The sequence below is a fragment of the Oryx dammah genome, unplaced genomic scaffold (assembly GCF_014754425.2).
Source record: "Oryx dammah isolate SB20612 unplaced genomic scaffold, SCBI_Odam_1.1 HiC_scaffold_29, whole genome shotgun sequence".
NCBI lineage: Eukaryota > Metazoa > Chordata > Mammalia > Artiodactyla > Bovidae > Oryx > Oryx dammah.
This window is the reverse complement of record NW_024070213.1, coordinates 9,699,259-9,717,910: the sequence shown is the minus strand read 5'-3', so window position 1 is coordinate 9,717,910 and position 18,652 is coordinate 9,699,259. Positions and strand designations below refer to the sequence as shown.

The 18,652-nt window shown below is 42.2% G+C and overlaps 1 protein-coding gene across 1 annotated transcript in view; it reads right to left on the bottom strand.

Moving 5' to 3' along the window:
* Positions 1–7,179: 7,179 nt before the first annotated feature.
* The window catches only part of FAM227A (family with sequence similarity 227 member A), a 49,871-nt gene continuing 38,398 nt past the window's right edge, over positions 7,180–18,652 (bottom strand). The window contains exons 12-15 of the mRNA XM_040233289.1: positions 16,695–16,852; positions 14,727–14,879; positions 11,144–11,284; positions 7,180–7,576 (exon numbers count right to left, since the gene is read on the bottom strand). Of these exons, the coding sequence (XP_040089223.1) occupies positions 7,483–7,576; positions 11,144–11,284; positions 14,727–14,879; positions 16,695–16,852 (546 nt within the window). The 3' untranslated portion in view covers positions 7,180–7,482. The remainder of the gene's footprint in view (positions 7,577–11,143; positions 11,285–14,726; positions 14,880–16,694; positions 16,853–18,652) is intronic.

The following is an 18,652-nucleotide window of genomic DNA, read 5'->3' as shown; positions in this document are numbered from 1 at the left end:
CTAGACTTGGAGAAGAACGGAGGTGCGGGTCCCTGGGAGCGTCTTGCAGGAAAGATTCCAGGAGCCGCGAAAGAACCTGTGTGGGTGGCGCGCTGGGGTGAGGGAGCGACGCAGAGGTGGAGAGAGTGCACAGAGGAGAGGCGCTTTGGTTGGAGCGGAGGCTGGGGCGTCTCTAGAGCAGAGGGAGATGCTGATGTCAGGAACGGACTCTGAAGCGGGGGGCTGAGGCGATGTATCGAAATTAGGGGGTATTCATGGGAAATAGATGGGGAAACAGTGGAAACAGTGTCAGACTTTATTTTTTGGGCTCCAAAATCACTGCAGATGGTGATTGCACCCATGAAATTAAAAGACGCTTACTCCTTGGAAGGAAAGTTATGACCAACTTAGATCGCATATTCAAAAGCAGAGACATTACTTTGTCAACAAAGGTCCGCCTAGTCGAGGCTATGGTTTTTCCTGTGGTCATGTATGGATGTGAGAGTTGGACTGTGAAGAAAGCTGAGCACCAAAGAATTGATGCTTTTGAACTGTGGTGTTGGAGAAGACTCTTGAGAGTCCCTTGGACTGCAAGGAGATCCAATCAGTCCATTCTAAACGAGATCAGTCCTGGGTGTTCATTGGAAGGACTGATGCTAAAGCTGAAACTCCAGTACTTTGGCCACCTCATGTGAAGAGTTGACTCACTGGAAAAGACTCTGATGCTGGGAGGGATTGGGGGCAGGAGGAGAAGGGGACGACAGAAGATGAGATGGCTGGATGGCATCACGGACTCGATGGACGTGAGTTTGGGTGAACTCTGGGAGATGGTGATGGACAGGGAAGCCTGGCATGCTGCAATTCACGGGGTTGCAAAGAGTCAGACACGACTGAGCTACTGAACTGAACTGAACTGAACTGAACTGAGGTGGGCGCTGAGGTGAAAACAAGCTGCAGTGAGAGAGAAGGCCCTTAGGTGTGGCCCTTAGGTTCTGAGATGAAGAGAGGCCACTGGAAAGGGGTCAGGAGGTGGAAGACCGTGAGGCAGGGGAGGGGTGCTAAGCAGAGGTGACTGATGTGGTGACAGGTGACGTGCAGAATACTTATCTTAATCAGGATACTCGGGTTCAGTTCAGTTCAGTTCAGTTCAGTCGCTCAGTCGTGTCCGACTCTTTGTGACCCGATGAATCGCAGCACGCCAAGCCTCCCTGTCCATCACCATCTCCTGGAGTTCACTCAGACTCACGTCCATCAAGTCCATGATGCCATCCAGCCATCTCATCCTCTGTTGTCCCCTTCTCCTCCTGCCCCCAATCCCTCCCAGCATCAGAGTCTTTTCCAATGAGTCAGCTCTTCCCATGAGGTGGCCAAAGTACTGGAGCTTCAGCTTTAGCATCATTCCTTCCAAAGAAATCCCAGGGTTGATCTCCTTCAGAATGGACTGGTTGATCTCCTTGCAGTCCAAGGGACTCTCAAGAGTCTTTGATTATATTCTTTGCAGCCAAAGATGGAGAAGCTCTATACAGACAACAAAAACAAGACCAGGAGCTGACTGTGGCTCAGATCATGAACTCCTTATTACCAAATTCAGACTCAAATTGAAGAAAATAGGGAAAACCGCTAGACCATTCAGGTATACTCGGGTTAGGAGGTCGAATATGGCCGGGGCGGGGCGGGGGTGGTTCTCCCTGCTCAAGGCTTTTCTTTTCACTCCAAGTTTTTCATATCTGGCTTCATAATCTGTACCTAATACCTCAGTCAGTGTTCCTAATTTCTCTCCTCTCTTTGTGACTCTCTTACCATTTACCACTCTAGTCTGTGAGTGAAGCACCCAAGGCCCATTCAGGATGGAGAGTAATATTTCTTCCTCTTAACTTGAAATTTTAAGTAGCCAACAGAAGCCAAACATATTTTGGTCCAGCTTTTAAATAGAAACTTTAGGCCAGACTTCATGCCAGCAGACCTGTCTCTGGCAGCATCATACTCCTCCCCTTAAATGGAGACTGACTGAAACATTTCAAAGAGCATCTGTTGAGGTAGAGGCTGTGATGTGTCTTGGATGAGTATCTGTACAAATAGTTCTTTGGGTTTAAGACCTAGTACAGGGTGACCCTTTTTCTTCAGTGTCTGAATCATTCTTTGCTGGAATAAATAGCAAAAAAATTCCACAATAGCAGTTGGCTTTTTGTAGGACTCCCACTTCTACCCCCACCCCCACCCCGACCCAGGTGGGCTGTATAAAGTGCCAACAAATGACTGCCATAGTTCTTCAAAATCTGTTATTTTCCAGAAACATAACCTGTTCAGGTTAAATGGAAACTAATGCCCATTTTTTAGATGAACTGGATGGTCATAATAGGCTTTCACCTTGGGCCTCACCTAAAATAATTATAGTAACTTTTGAGCAACTTGTTAGCTGGAGACATCAACTGTACAGAAGAGCTGCAAAGAGCACAGCAAGATCATTTAGGGAAATATAACATATGTAGTTTGGTGTAGTGACAGCTGGGAGAGAGAAATGTTCATAATATTTGAAGGTTGTGTGCAGTACACTTAAAGAAACTAAAATGAACTTGGTAATGACAAATCGGTGAAGTGAGTATAAAAATCTTGTTTGAATAGGATATTGATGGCTATATACAAATAAAAATTTATTTTTAAAAAATCCAAAACCCTGGGGTGGTTAAAAAGTACACTTGAGAATCTTTTCACTCAAATCAGGACAAAACAAACAAACAAACAAAAAAAGACTAGTCTTTAATATCTTACAAAAATTCTGAATATAATGAAGGTGGTATTTCAAATTTGTGAGGAAATGAATTCAGTGAATGGTGTTGGAACAAACTAGGTAGTCATCTGGAAGAAAAATAAAATTGGAACCATACTTCACACCTTATACTAAAATAAATTCCAAATGGATCAAGAAATTAAGTCTGAAAAATAAAAGTGCTAGAAGAAAGCATGAGAAAAAATGCTACTATCTCAGAGTAAGGAAAGTCTTTTTAAGTATGACATAAAACTTAGAAGCCATAAAAAACTTATAAGAATTACTAAATCCTTTATGGCAGAATGCTACTTTCCTATCCTAGATACAAAGCATGGCAAACCAAGGCTTTGTGTCAGTTAGTAACCAAACAGTAATTGTGTCAATTAGCTTTTCCAGTTTCTCAAATAAGTTTAGCAAGTCCAGGAGCTCTCCACAAAATTTTAAAAATTTGTGTCATTTTATGATATTCTAAGAAACAGAACAGAGAGTGGAATTACAGAGCAACCTGAATTTTAAACCATTACACTGTACTGCCCCTCTGTGGACAACCACCTTATAATCAAATAAACTCATATAATTCCACCATGTACGGTTCAGTTTTTCCAAACTGGTGCCTCTTGATGTGTGTATTCTTGGTTTCAAGAGCTCAAATTCGAAAAATGTTTTAGTAGAAAACTAAAGAATGAAGGGTCATTACAAAAAGAGAATGTCATTGGGTATATCTCCTTTTAAGTTAGCATTTATTTTAAAAAATATTTATTGAACCCCTTCTATTTGACAAGGGCTTCGCAGGTGGCTCAGCAGTAGAGAACCCGCCTGCCAATGCAGGAGATGTGGGTTCGATCCCTGGGTCGGGAAGATCCCCTGGAGAAGGAAATGCAACCCACTGCAGTATTCTTGCCTGGGAAATCCCATGGACAGAGGAGCCTGGTGGGCTACAGTCCATGGGGTCACAAAGAGTTGGACACTACTGAGCAACTAAGCGCATGCATGCGCGTGCACACACACACACACTATTTGTCAGACTGTGCTAGGTGCTGGGTGCCAGAGATTCAATAACAAACAAAATAAAAACTCTAGTATGGGTTATAGATAAGTTTATAGGCAATTACAGTAGCATATATACACATACATACATATCAGTCATTTGAGGCTTTCTCATTTATTTAGATTTCTCTCCAAATTTGAAAAGCTTCCAACTTTGGCACACAGCTGCCCAGAGAGGTATGCTTATGACCGTTTATTTAACCAACATTTATTAAACACTGCTTGGACCCAGCTCTCTGTTGGATATGACGATAAAGACAGGTCTTTGCTCTCAAGGAGAAATGAGTCTAGTAGGGAAGATAGATATAGAAAGAGATAATAACAAACAGGGTGAGCTAAGAGGGATTATAGATACAGATGGGAGCCATGTAGACCTCTCCATGGAAGATCCTCATAGAGGTGGTGACCCTTTATTGGGGACTCAAAGAATAAGGGATTTTCCAGCTGGGTAGGAGTAAGGGCACAGGGAACACAGAGGCTTATTTAGGGAGCTGCAAATTGTTCTGTTGTACTATGAAAAAAGGAACTCTCAGAAACCAAAGGTAGCATTTATTGATAGCTAACATGGAACAACAGACTGGTTCCAAATAGGAAAAGGAGTACGTCAAGGCTGTCTATTGTCACCCTCATTTAACTTATCTGCAGAGTACATCATGAGAAACGCTGGGCTGGAAGAAGCACAAGCTGGAATCAAGATTGCCGGGAGAAATATCAATAACCTCAGATATGCAGATGACACCACCCTTATGGCAGAAAGTGAAGAGGAACTAAAAAGCCTCTTGATGAAAGAAAAAGTGGAGAGTGAAAAAGTTGGCTTAAAGCTCAACATTCAGAAAACAAAGATCATGGCATCCAGTCCCATCACTTCATGGGAAATAGATGGAGAAACAGTGGAAACAGTGTCAGACTTTATTTTTGGGGGCTCCAGAATCACTGCAGATGGTGATTGCAGCCATGAAATTAAAAGACGCTTACTCCTTGGAAGAAAAGTTATGACCAACCTAGACAGCATATTTAAAAGTAGAGACATTACTTTACCGACTAAGGTCCACCTAGTCAAGGCTATGGTTTTTCCTGTGATCATGTATGGATATGAGAGTTGGACTGTGAAGAAAGCTGAGCACCAAAGACTTGATGCTTTTGAACTGTGGTGTTGGAGAAGACTCTTGAGAGTCCCTTGGACTGCAAGGAGATCCAACCAGTCCATTCAGAAGGAGATCAGCCCTGGGATTTCTTTGGAAGGAATGATGCTAAAGCTGAAGCTCCAGTACTTTGGCCACCTCATGGGAAGAGCTGACTCATTGGAAAAGACTCTGATGCTGGGAGGGATTGGGGGCAGGAGAAGGGGATGACCGAGGATGAGATGGCTGGATGGCATCACGGACTTGATGGACGTGAGTCTGAGTGAACTCCGGGATTTGGTGATGGACAGGGAGGCTTGGCGTGCTGCGATTCATGGGGTCGCAAAGAGTCGGACATGACTGAGCGACTGAACTGAACTGAACTGAACTGAATACATACCTATATATACTCCGTAGTGTTATTATTAATAAACAAGTGAATGAAAGAATTAGTAAGCAAATACATGAATGAATGAGGTCACTTTATGCCAATTTAAATTCTAACTTTGGTTCAGGTAGGAGTGGACTTTAATATTCTTTGTCCTATGGAGGGGAATGACTAAATGTATTATTGTATTATTTTTTGTTTTCTTGTTTCTATTTTAGGGTAAATCCAACAGCATGTGAAGACTTCATCCAAAAAGTTCTTTTGATTCTTAGACAAGGATTCATGCAGGTGAGATGGAAGGTGATAGGATAAAGACTGTTTCATTTTTCTGCATTGGATTTGACTTCTTGATCACCTTTTTGTGGGTGAACCATAAAGACACAAAGAGAAGTAGGTTAAAAAACCAATGTGATCAAGAGAATGAAGAAAGGAATTCCCAACAGTATATAAACAGCCTGGAAATGAACCACCTAGAGTGAAGTAGATCAGAAGGCTGGGAAATGGAGGTGAAACTGAGAGATTATGTAAAGTGTCTGAATGTACTGGGAGAATCTGGAGATAGACTGTGAGTATATTAAAAAAGGAAAAAAAGAAAACAAGTAGATTGAAAAGGAGACTTAGTTCCAGTGACAGCAGAGTTTTGCAAGAAACAAAAACAATGAAAGTATATTCTGTAGCTCATGGTAATGGTGTTGATGGTATAGTAATACTGATTAAGGAACCAGCCAAAATCACAACAGAAATACACTGGCAGGATGGGAGAGGGAAAGTGTGTGCATGTGTGAGTCTAGTCCTCACCTTTTTTGTGAGAATTCAATAGATAATGCCGAACACTGGAAAATCAAAGGCACCAGGGTATTTAAACATATGGAGGAAAACAAATAACAAAACAATCAGTTAAGAAAGTGGAAAGTGTTGTTGTGGAATAGGCAAGGGGGTCTGGAAGAGCGCAATTTTTGTAACAAGCTGTTAGCTGAGTTCTCATAAATGTTTTATTAGGAGAGATATAAGATCAAGAAAGCCTGGAGCTGCTGCTGCTGCTGCTAAGTCGCTTCAGTCATGTCCGACTCTCTGCAACCCCATAGACGGCAGCCCACCAGGCTCCCCCGTCCCTGGGATTCTCCAGGCAAGAGTACTGGAGTGGGTTGCCACTGCCTTCTCCAAAAGCTCGGAGACTACTGATTAAAAAGATAGTCAGGATTTCACGCAGAGATAGATGTTTGTGGAAGACTTTGCAAATCCCCTGAAGTACATACATAATTCCATCATGTAGCCCACCATCTGCCACCAGGACTTGAAAAGTCCAAATATGGCCATGTGGTTCCCTGTTTAATATGGTTCATAGATTCCCACCACTTAGATACTAAAGTGGTTTTGCTTAGAAAATTCCTTCATGGTTTGTCCAGGAATCTTCTCCAGGTTCATCTCTCCTAGAGCCCCTCACATACTTCCTTGACCTCCTGCCATGTTATTTGCTGTGTCTGAGTCTTTGCCTCTGCTGCTCCAGACCGGGTCGGGAAGATCCCCTGGAGAAGGGAATGGCAACCCACTCCAGTATCTTGCCTGGAAAATCCTATGGACAGCGGAGCCTGGAGGACTGCAGTTCATGGGGTCACAAAGAATTAGGACATGACTTAGCAACTGAACACACACGTATATGTTTGTATTGTGTTGAGCTTAATGCTTGGCACAGAGTAAACACTAAATTGGTAGCCATTATTATTATAAAGAAAGTGAAAGTGTTAGTCGCTCAGTTGTCTCTTTGCGACCCCATGAACTGTAGCCCTCCAGGCTCCTCTGTCCATGGAATTCTCTGGGCAAGAATACCGGAGTGGTTTGCCATTCCTTTCTCTAAGGGATCTTCCTGACCCAGGGATAGAACCCAGGTCTCCCGCATTGCAGGTGGATTCTTTACCGTCTGAGCCACCACTTTACGTTGTTAGCTATATAAGTAAAATAATGGGTAAAAGAGTAAATGCATGAGTAAATGTAGTGACCTAAGGAAAAATCTCCCCACTCCTGCTTTTCACTCAACCTAGGAAAAACTATAGTGGAACCTTTCCCCTCTCCTGGGAATATTTATTTCTATTTTTCAGTCTTTGGCCACAAGTTTACTTTTCTCCTGTTTTTGTTCTCCTACTAGCAGGAACGTCAGAAATTTTGTAGGAGCTTCCAAGTTCCTACAGGGAAAAGACTTCATCAGTGCTTGATGGTGAGAAGGAAGAGTCAGTTGAATTCTGTTTCCATTCTCCATCCCTCTCTTCCTTTTCCTTCCTGTGGGGGAAACAAAAAAGACATTTACAAAAATTGGCTCAAAACTTCAGTGTGATCTCTTCAAAGGTTTCCCTAGAATCTTGATAAGTATTGAAAGAAAAAGTTTACAAATCAGCCAAAACATTGGCAATAGCAAATAACTGAAGCAGAGTGCTGAGCACATGGTAATGACTCCCTCATTCATCTTCTAAGTATTGACTGAGGATCTGTTGGGTGCTAAGCCCTGGAGGGAAAAAAAGGTCATCTAGGGCAGTATTCCTGACCTCAAGGACAAATCTCAATTTATGGACAAGCAAATCTGTGACTAGAATATGCTATGTTCTGTGGTATGTGATCAGGAAAGCACAGGACAATACCCTGAGTGGGTAAATCAGGGAAGACTTCCTGGAGGTGATGTCTGAGCTGGGTTTTAAGGGTTACTGAGGGGTTAGCTAGATTAAGAAGTAAGGGTGAAAAGCTGTAAACTGAAAGGGTGGGGGAGGGATAGAATGGGAGTTTGGGATTAGCAGATATAAACTATTACACATAAAATGAATAAATGACCAAGTCTTACTGTACAGCACAGGGAACTATATTCAATATCCTGAGACAAACTGTAGTGGAAAGAATATAAAAAAGAATTTATTTTTATGTATAACTGAATCACTTTTCTGTACAGCAGAAATTAACACAACATTGTAAATCAACTATACTTCAATAAAAAAAAGAAGTAATTGAAAGATAGTCATGTCTGAGGGAATAATAATAATATTGGTGACTTAGATGAGTTGGCTTTTTGTATTTCTGAGAATCTAATCTGGATATCAGAAAGACTGCTAATGAGTCACCACTGAACTTACAGGATTCCGTGGCTCAAACAGGTGGGCCTCAAGCTAAACTATTATTTTTTAAATGTGAAGGAAGGAAGGAAAATTTCCTTTCCAGTTTGAAGTAAAATTTCAACTAGAAGGTTGAAAGTTTTCCTTCATTAAATTTCTCAAATCATTATGCTTTGGTTTCTTTACCCTCGAAATGGAGAGTATAACACCATCTATCTGTGGTAGAGATGGTTATTTAACAACTCATCATCCACTCTCCCTTCTCACTTTAGCAATGGAGCCAGTTTTTGTTTAAGATGGTAATGTACCCAGATTTAAAACAAACAACTAATATCCCAGTCTCCTTTGAAGCTAACATCACAGTGTGACTAATATCTGGCCCTTGAAATAAATTGGTAATGTTATATGATATTTCCAAGGAAGTTATTAAAAAGGGAGAAGTTAAAAGAAATTGACTACACATGGGCATGAGGGATCTTTCTAGGGTGATGAAAAAGTTCTAAAGCTAAATTGCAGTAATTGTTGCAAATCTCTGTAAATTCACTAAAATCACTGAACTGCACTGGCAAAGTGGGCAAATGTTATGGTAAGTTGTACCTCATTAATATTATAAAATCATAATCATTTTTATTTTAACAAAAGAACATTTTAAATATTTTTAAACAATATTTATTAAAAAGAAATAAATTGCTGTAGCCATGCATTCACGTTCTAGCAATGAGATGTAAGTGGAAATGTTGTTCGGGACTTCTGGAAATGCTCCTTAAAAGAGAATGTGGCTATAGATTAAAAGTAAATGAATGAAGAAAAATACACCATGCTAATACTGATCAAAAGAGAGCAAGGGTAACCATACTAATTTCAGACAGAGCAGATTCAAAAGCAAAAAAAGTTATCAGGGATAAAGAAGGACATTATATGATGATAAAGTGGTCAGTTCTCCAAGAAGACAGAACAATTCTTACTGTGTATGCTCCTAACAAAGCGGCATCAAGCTACACAAGGGAAAAACTGCTTGAAAACAAGGACAAATAGGTGACCCCACTATCATAGTCAGAGACTTCCACACTCCTCTGATTGGAAATGGACAGATCCAGCAGGCAGGTAATCGGTAAGGACATACTTGAGCTCAACAAGACCATAATCAACTGGATGTAATTGACATCTGTAGACTGCATCACCCCAAACAGCAGATTATACAGTCTCTGAAAGCTCACACGTAACATTCACCAAGACAGACCACATTCTGGGCCAAAAAAATATACCTAAACAAATCTGAAAAAAGATAAGTCACATTATGCCTACTCTCAGACCAAGATGGAATCAAACTGGAAATCAATAGCAGAGAGAGAGAGCTGGAAAATCCCCATTAAATACTTGGAGATTAAACAACATACTTCTAAACAACACATAGGTCAAAGAAAACTCAAGAGAAATTGCTATAAAACTCATCAAATCCTCCTGGGTTAGGACACACAGTTTCGAGGGCAGGAGCCTACTGTGTCCCCACTTCACCTGGCAAACGATAAATCTCTTCTTTTTCTACTTCATCCAAAACTCTGTCTCTGGGGTTCGATTTGGCACTGGTGTTCAGAGGCTGAGCTTTCAGCCTCACCATCAGAGACTTTTATGAGGCTTAGTTTATGGAGGCTGGGAAAGGGTGTCTCTCTTTCTTTCAGGTCATACACTATAAGGACATAGGCTTGGGGCTGTTCTTGGCGCTCTTTCTTTCAAGGGCAGTTCAGTTCAGTCACTCAGTTGTGTCTGACTCTTTGCGACCCCATGAACCGCAGCACGCCAGGCCTCCCTGTCCATCACCAACTCCCAGAGTTTACCCAAACTCATGTCCACTGAGTCGGTGATGCCATCCAACCATCTCATCCTCTGTCGTCTCCTTCTCCTCCTGCCCTCAATCTTTCCCAGCATAAGGGTCTTTTCTTTCAAGGGCAGAAGTAGCTTGAAAAGCAAGCCAGCACACAGGAACAGAGGGTCATAAAAGAAAGGGAAACGACTTCCCTGGTGGTGATCCAGTGGACAAGAATCTGCCTGCCAATATACGTGACACCCGTTGGATCTCTGGTCCAGGAAGATCTCACATGCCTCAGGGCAACTAAGCCCAAGAGCCACAACTATCACAAGTACTGAGCCACCCCCTACCCCTGTGCTCTAGAGCCTGCAAGCACCGCAACTAATGAATCCCATGTGCCCTAGAGCCCATGCTCTGCAACAAGAGAAGCCACCACAGTGGGAAGCCCTAGCACTGCAATGAAGAATAGCCCCTGCTCACTGCAACCAGAGAGAGCCCACGTGCAGCAACAAAGACCCGGGAAAGCCTACATTAATAAATTTAAAATTGTTTTAAGAAACAAAGAAAAGGAAAGAATCTGTAAAAATCTTTGAGCCCTCAGGTCTATCATACATGCAGCCAGTCTGTCTGTGGCCTTTCCAGTTACAAAAACCATGAGATTTTCCTTCCACTCAAGCTGGTTTGAGTTGGTTTTGTGGCATAAAGTTCATAAAGTACAAGTATTTGGCATAGAGGAAGTACAAGGTCATTGGTAGCCCTTACAGTTACCATTAATAATAATAATAATAAAGCGAGAATTGAGTGATTAACACATAAAAGTGAGTGGACTTTTATAATATAAAAATTATATATATATATATATATACATATATCTTTCCATGTATTAAGAATTCCTACAGTATTCACATTTCTACTTTTCCTATGATCTTTGTTCAAACAAACCTCAAAATAAACTCAGTCTCCCTCTGATAACGTCTTCTGGATTTCTTTTCAGGAGTATCCTCAAGGAGGGTTGAAGCCTGGATGAACGTGTGGTTTGCCTTTTTTTTGTCTTTTGCTCTTTGATCAATATTCTTCACCTCCCTGTGGGAAAATCACAAAGACACATGGAAAAAGACTGAAGAGTCAGCATTATCTTTTTACTCTTTACTCTGTCTTCACATGAAAAAGTGGCAGATATTTACAAATTCACTCATTACATCTGTCAAGAGCAACTGACTGAAGCAGAAAGTTGGCCACACAGCAGCAACTCAGTCACCAAGCTCCTGCTCTGTGCTGGGAGTCATACAGCCCTGGGGGGTATAGAGAAATAAGACATTGTTCCTGCCTCAGCGGAATGTACTAAAATTAAGAAGACAAGTGAGGAAAACCAACCATCTGAGAGAAAACTGAAGCATGAACTTGAGGCAAGCGGAATTCAACTTGGGGTTATGCCATTTGCTGTGTGTCCTTGAGCAAGTTACTTAACCTCTCCTTGCTAGTGTACTCATCTCAACATGGTAATAATAGAACCGAGCATAATGTTGAGGGTAAATTGAGTTACGTAGGTCAAGCGATTAGCACAGGGCCTGTTAGTAATACACAGGAAGTGCTCAGTAAATGTCAGTTTCTGCTGCTGCTATTATGATAGGAGAAGGTTTTCAGTGGAATTGGGAAGTATACCAGCTGACCTTTGAAAGGTGTGTAGACGTCTATTCAATGAAGAAACAAGTTATGGACATTCAAGGTAGTCAAAATAGCAATAAAAATATATTCAAGTGAATTAAGATGGTGTCATATACTTCTCTGCTGCTATGGAATAGATGTAAAAAGACTGGTAGTAGGAAACTACTGTTGACCTTGGCCTAAACCGGTGGTTATTCCAACGTCTTTCCCCAAGTCAAAAGAGAAAAATCATGTTGACACAACATTCTCACTCTTGGCATCCTTTTTTCCTAACCTTCTGAAGCCAGCTTCTGCTTGCAGTGGAGAGGCAAACAAGCAGCAAACCGCTGTTTGTCTTCGTTGTGATGACATTTTCTAACAGAAAAACTTGGACATAAATCCTTGATAGTATTTTCTACCGGAGAAAGGAAAGGGCAACCCACTCCACTATTCTTGCCTGGAAGATTCCATGGACAGAGGAGCCTGGCGGGCTACAGTCCATGGGGTCACAAAGAATCAGACATGACTGAACAACTGAGCAGTATTTCCTATATTGTCATTTCTTGGGATTTTGAAGCCTATACATCTCTTGTTGTTGAGTTGCTAAGTCGTGTCCAACAATTTTGCAATCCCACAGACTGTAGCATGTCAGACTCCTCTGTCCATGGGATTTCCCAAGCAAGAATACTGGAGAGGGTTGCCATTTTCTTCTCCAATACCTGTCTTAGGCGCCTATTTTCCACTAGTAAGAGCATCTTTAGCTTGTATGACAGGGTCATATGTTGAAACATTTCATAAAATTCTGCAAAGGGTGTTTTGAATTGCGGGTGCTTGGCCCCCATACAAGTTTAAGGGTCACGGCTCTGACTCACAAGGAAACTAAGTTCTGCAGCAGCAACTGATCCTGCTCTTTCACTGCAGCTCCAACTGCATGTGCTAACTAGGTTCCTCCTCCACCTAGAGCAGAGATCCCTGCAAGATAGCTCCTGGATTGCCCTTTCTTTCTTCGTATATTTATTTACTTTATTTTTATTTATTTGTTTGGCTGTCTTGGGTCCTAGCTGTGGCACGTGTGCTCAGTAGTTGCAGCACACAGGCTTAGTAGCTCTGAGGCATGTGGGATCTTAGTTCCCCGATCAGGGATCAAATCTGCATCCCCTGCACTGCAAGGCAGATTTTAAACCACTGGACACCAGGGAAGTCCCTGGATTGCCTTTTCTAAGGAACACTGCTCTAGGCCTCCCCAGTAGCAAACTTTCCAACTCCAAGACCTGGTGCTGCTTTGGATCCTGCAGTTTTCGGGGAATGAGGTCACATGTATTACCTCTGCTGCTGCTGCTGCTGCTGCTGCTGCTGCTGCTAAGTCGCTTCAGTCGTGTCTGACTCTGTGCGACCCCATAGACGGCAGCCCACCGGGCTCCCCCATCCCTGGGATTCTCCAGGCAAGAACACTGGAGTGGGTTTGTATGACCTCTAAGAGCCGTCATTTGCTGAGCACTTCCTGTGAGCCAGGTACCAACCTAGACATCTCTTTTAACCCACACAACTACTCTGTTAGTAGTGTCTTTGCTTTACAGATGGGGTATCCAAGACTCACATGAGCTAAATGATGGACCTAATTCATAGAGAGGGTGAGACAGAGCTATGCCTGCAGCTTCAGTCTGTCCACCTTCAATCCCAGTGCTCCAAATGGATATGCCACATTACAGATGCTGTGCTTAGTCACTCAGTCATGTACGACTCTGCAACCCCGTGGACTGCAGCCTGCCAGGCTCCTCTGTCCTTGGGAATTCTCCAGGCGAGAATACTAGAGTGAGTTGCCACGCCCTCCCTCCACGGGATCTTCCCAAGCCAGGGATCGAACGCAGGTCTCCCACAGTGCAGGTGGATTCTTTACTGCCTGAGCCACAAGGGAGGCACATTAGGGGAAGAAGTGGTAATTGACATCCCCGAAGAGTCCTAGCCCACCTACAACTAATATTCCACACGGGCATTTGTCATCTTCCATTATTGTTATGGAATAACAATAAAGACTGTTCAAAAATTTAAACATATATAAAAGTAAAGAAAGTTGTATAATTAATATCATTTACCCATTATCTTGCTTCAAAAGTTATCAATATGAAGTCAATCTTGATTCATCTATTATCTCCTTTGTTTCCCTGTCCCCATGCCAAATGGGTTAATTTAAGGCAAATCTTAGACACTGTGTCATTTCAGCCATAAATACTTCATGATATATCTAAGACACAACTCTTTAAAAAATAACTACAAAGTTATTGTAATATCTTTAAGAAAGGCACACTCTAATAAAAGAAATTTCTTAATATCACTTAAAACCGGGTCAATGTTCAAATTTCCCCAGTTATCTCATAATTGAGATAATTATCTCAACTGGTTGACTTAAGTCCAGATCCAAACAATGTTTTGATTAATATATCTCTCCAGTGTCTTCTAAACAACAACAGCTCCCCCTCCCTCCTCTTCTATTTTCCTTGCTTTTTATGTGTTGAGGAAACCAGTTTATCCAGTTTATTTGTCCTATAGAATTTCCTATTCTAGACTCACCAATTGCACCCCTGGAGATATAGATATATGTGCCCAGGAAAAAAGACTGGATGGATTTATAGAAAAATATTGGCAATGTGAATGTGTACCTGTAGGTGTTTTTCCAGGTTCTTTGTTTTCATTATGAATAAACGTTTTTGTAGTCAGGAAAAAAAATAACTTGTTAAAAAAAAGACCTGGTCTCTGTTATTGTGGAATTTACATTCTGAACGCACAGGTTACAGGGCTGGACCCCAGTTACAAATTAGCGTGACATGCTGCAATAGACAAACGCTGAAACCACGCCTCTTTCCCTCCAAGGCCCCTTAAATACCTGAGGAAGTTGTCCTGCAGCTCCTTAAGGTACTCGTCAAAATAATTCCACTCACTCCAGTGAAGCCAGTTCAGTTGGTGGAAGTTTTCCCTCCGCTTCTTCATGTTGCTCAGTGTCAAGTTGATGACCTCAGCATAGGTCAGGGTGGACTCAGTGGCTTTAATGTCAAGGAAAACCCCACACCGTCCGTTGGTATTGACTCAGCTTTGTTGGTGGGATATGTCCAGGGCATGGGGAGGAGGGAGGTGAGATGCCCGAGTAGGGAAACTGACCTGCTTCTAGAAATCTGAGCAGGAAACCCTCCATGGCCTTGATCGTGGCCTGCTTGGGAAAGAAAAAGCCTAACCTCGCCATGGCTCGGCCACTCTCCCATCTTTAATAAAGTCCTTCTCCCCTCCTGCTGATGGGAGGGCTCTGTGCTATGCTCAATCGGTAAGCTGTGTCCGATCCTTTGCAACCCCATGGACTGTAGCCCGCCAGGCTCCTCTGTTCATGGGATTTCCCAGGCAAGAATACTGGAGCAGGTTGCCATTTCCTTCTCCAGGGGATCTTCCTGACCCAGGGATTGAACCCACATCTCTTGCATCTCATGTATAGGCAGGCAGGTTTATTTTTTACCACTGCATCACCTAGGAAGCTCCTGGAAGGCCTAGAAGTGCTTATTTTAGACTACCACCTAAAATTCTTACTCTGTTATCAAAGTGGTGAATAGAAAGGGATTCCAACTTTCCTTTCCTTTCAGGCCCAATTCTGATTCCCTATCTCATGTTTGTATTAATATGGTGAAAAGTTCTCTCTACCTTCCCCTCCCTTCCACCCCTTCTGAACTGGTCAGAATCTCAGTTACACTCATCACGAGCTGTGGGACATCAGACAATGTATGTCACCCTCTGTGCCTCCATTGCCATATCTATAAAATAGGGATAATAATACCTACCTCAGATGCTGTTAATGATAATAATGATGGTTACTACTTTTTTTTAGTACCAGCTCTATGCCATTTAATCCTGGTCACAACACTATTGGTTTGGTGTGACTAGCCTCATTTTAGGAATGAGTTGATAAAGATACTGAGCTTAGAGTTGAAGGTGTGCACATGAGATCTTGAAGCCAGTGGGCTATTGAACTGGGACTCAAATCCAGGGGTGGGCATTCCCAACCTAGGCTCTTTCTACTACACTACACTGTCCTTACAGAACAATGAGGTGATATAAGGGAAAGCATTTTATAAATAACAAAGTACTGTGCTGACAAGTAACATTCATTCAATCACTTGTTACCTGCCAGGCGCTGTACCTGTTCTCTACATTACAACCCTATGAGGCAGGTACTGTTATCCCCATTTTATAGGTGAAAAAATGAGGCTCAGAGAGAAGCTGGAACTTGTCTAAGATCACTCAGCTGGTAAGAAGTTGAGTTGGTTCCTGAATCCGGGTCTATTTGATCCCATGTTCTGACCCTCTATGAACACATATCACACCTGTTTTCTAAAGATCTGGGTTTTGACCATATCTTTAGGATAAATGTCAATGGGGCCAGGAATTTGCTAATGGGTCTTGCGGAGGGGTGTGTGTGTGTGAGGAGGATGCTAGAAGAAACACACACCTAGACACCAAAATTCCTGATCAATATATACTGTGGGGTCAGTGGGCATCTGGGTGGCATTAGTAAATTGCAAAGTATGTTACAGTCCCTAAGTAGCCCATTCTTTATGGTAGATAGGAAGAGATTTTGCACACAGGGAAATCTGACTTGCCCAGGGTCCCACACAGCATGAGGCAGGTTTTGAATTAAAATGAGCAAGATTCTGACCCATAGGGATGTATCAATGGTCACCCTTGATAGGTCCCTACTGTGTGTCAGGTGCTGTGCTGAGGGTTAGATGTGTCTTTCTTCACCCTTACTTCGGGGAAGTTGGGAAGCAGGGATCTGGAGTGATGTGTGTCTAACCCACGGTGGAAAGGATATGGGATGGTCTTGGTTCTTTCTCTCCTGACCATCAACAGGTCTTGGCCATGCTGCTGCAGGGTGGAGTAATTCAGGAGGAAGTACACAATCAGAGGGCTCTTCCCGTAAATATTGAAGAGGTTTGGAGTCAGCGGAGGAGTTTTGCAGGCAGGGTAAGACTGAGTAGGAAAGAGAGAGGAGTAAAATAAAGGATATTGTCATTTTTACAGTATATATTAAGAAATGTAAAAGTACCCACATCTTTTATCTAGGAACTCATTTTAGGATGCTACCCTAAGGAAAATTACCCACAAGCAAAAAAGATTTAGGCACTATGATGTTTACTGCAGTGATAATTACTACAGCAGAAGACTGAATAATCTAAATGTTCAAGGAGATGTTGATATCTCTACCCAAAGGAATAGTATGCCACTATTAAAATATTTACTAAGAGCTGGTACTAAAATACAGTTTCAGATGCGATAGTGATTTTAAAAATCAAGATAAAAAATTAGGTAGATAATATTATGTATATTGTATAAAATAAATATAATTATATGAAATAAATCAAACAAAAAAAGACAGACGAGAGACTAGAAGCCTAGTTCCTAAAATGTCAGCAACTCACTCAGCAAATATATAATGGGTGACTACATGTATACACACTGATCTAGACACTGGCCTATCAGCCGATAATAGGACACATTCCAGCCCTAAAGGGCTTGTATCATAGTTGAGAGAAAAACAATAAACTAAACAACAAGTAAGAGAGTACATGACATTATGGAATAATAAGGGCTTCAGGTAAGAATCAAGCAGATCAAGGGGTGTGGGTGGTGGTATGGGAGACTGGGGAGGAGAGGAATCTTTGCCATGGAGTGGTCAGGGAGGGCTGCCTTGAGGAGGAGCGATCCTGGCAGACCCTGAACAATGGAAGGAAGATCTGTGCGATGTTCCAGGCAAGGGGGACAGCAAGTGCAAGAGAACCCCCAGACAGACAGGAGCTTGGTGTGGCTGAGGGATGGAAAACAGGCCCGAATGGCTCAAAAAAAGAACAAATGATGACACTGAAGAAGGAGTGGGGTCTCCGGGCCACAGAAAGGAGCTAGAATTTTCTAAGTGTGACTGAAGCCACCGGGAGGGTTTTGAGCTGGGTTACAACATGATCTGATTAATTTTTTTCTAAAGCTCCCTTTAACTGATGTGTGGAGAAATGACTGCAGTGGGTGAGCATGGAGACAAGAAGAGCACTTAGGAGGCCTCTACAGTGGTTTGGTTAGTGCTGGGGCTGGGGCTGGGTAGTTGGGAGGGAGGTGAGAAGTGATGGAATTTGTGATTATACTGTAAAAGCAGAATTGGCAGGATTTATTAATGGAGTCAAAGTAGGTGTGAGAAAGAGGGGAGTCAAGGATGACTCTAAAGGGTTCGGTGCCAGTTGCCCAGCAGGGAAAGTCTGGGGAAGAAAAGGTTGACAGAGTAGAACAATCAAAAGGTCTGTTTGGGATGTTCTGTATTTGAGATGCTGAATAGAGATCAGGAAAGAGAACTGGCAGGGGCTGACAGTGATTTGTTTTCTTTCTTTATATTCCTCTGCCTTTTCTCCAAAATGTCTGTAGTGATGGTGTACTACTTTTGTTATTTTTTTAAACAAGTTTTATTTTGAAGAAGTGGTTATAATTTAACCAGACAAAAATTCTGTCTCATGAATAAACGCTGTAGCAGCACCTAACCACGTTATTCTCTAATCCTATTTACTTTGTTTTATTTTACTTTATTTTTTAATTTAAAAAACACATGTATTTATTTACTAAATATTTATTTGGCTGCACCAGGTCTTAGTTGCGGCATGTTCTTTTAGTTTAGTTGCAGCATATGGGATCTTTTTTAGTGGTCGCATGTGGGAGTTCCCCAACTAGGGACCAGACCTGGCCCCCCCGCTCCCCCCGCCCCCACATTTGGAAGGTGGGAGTCTTAGCCAC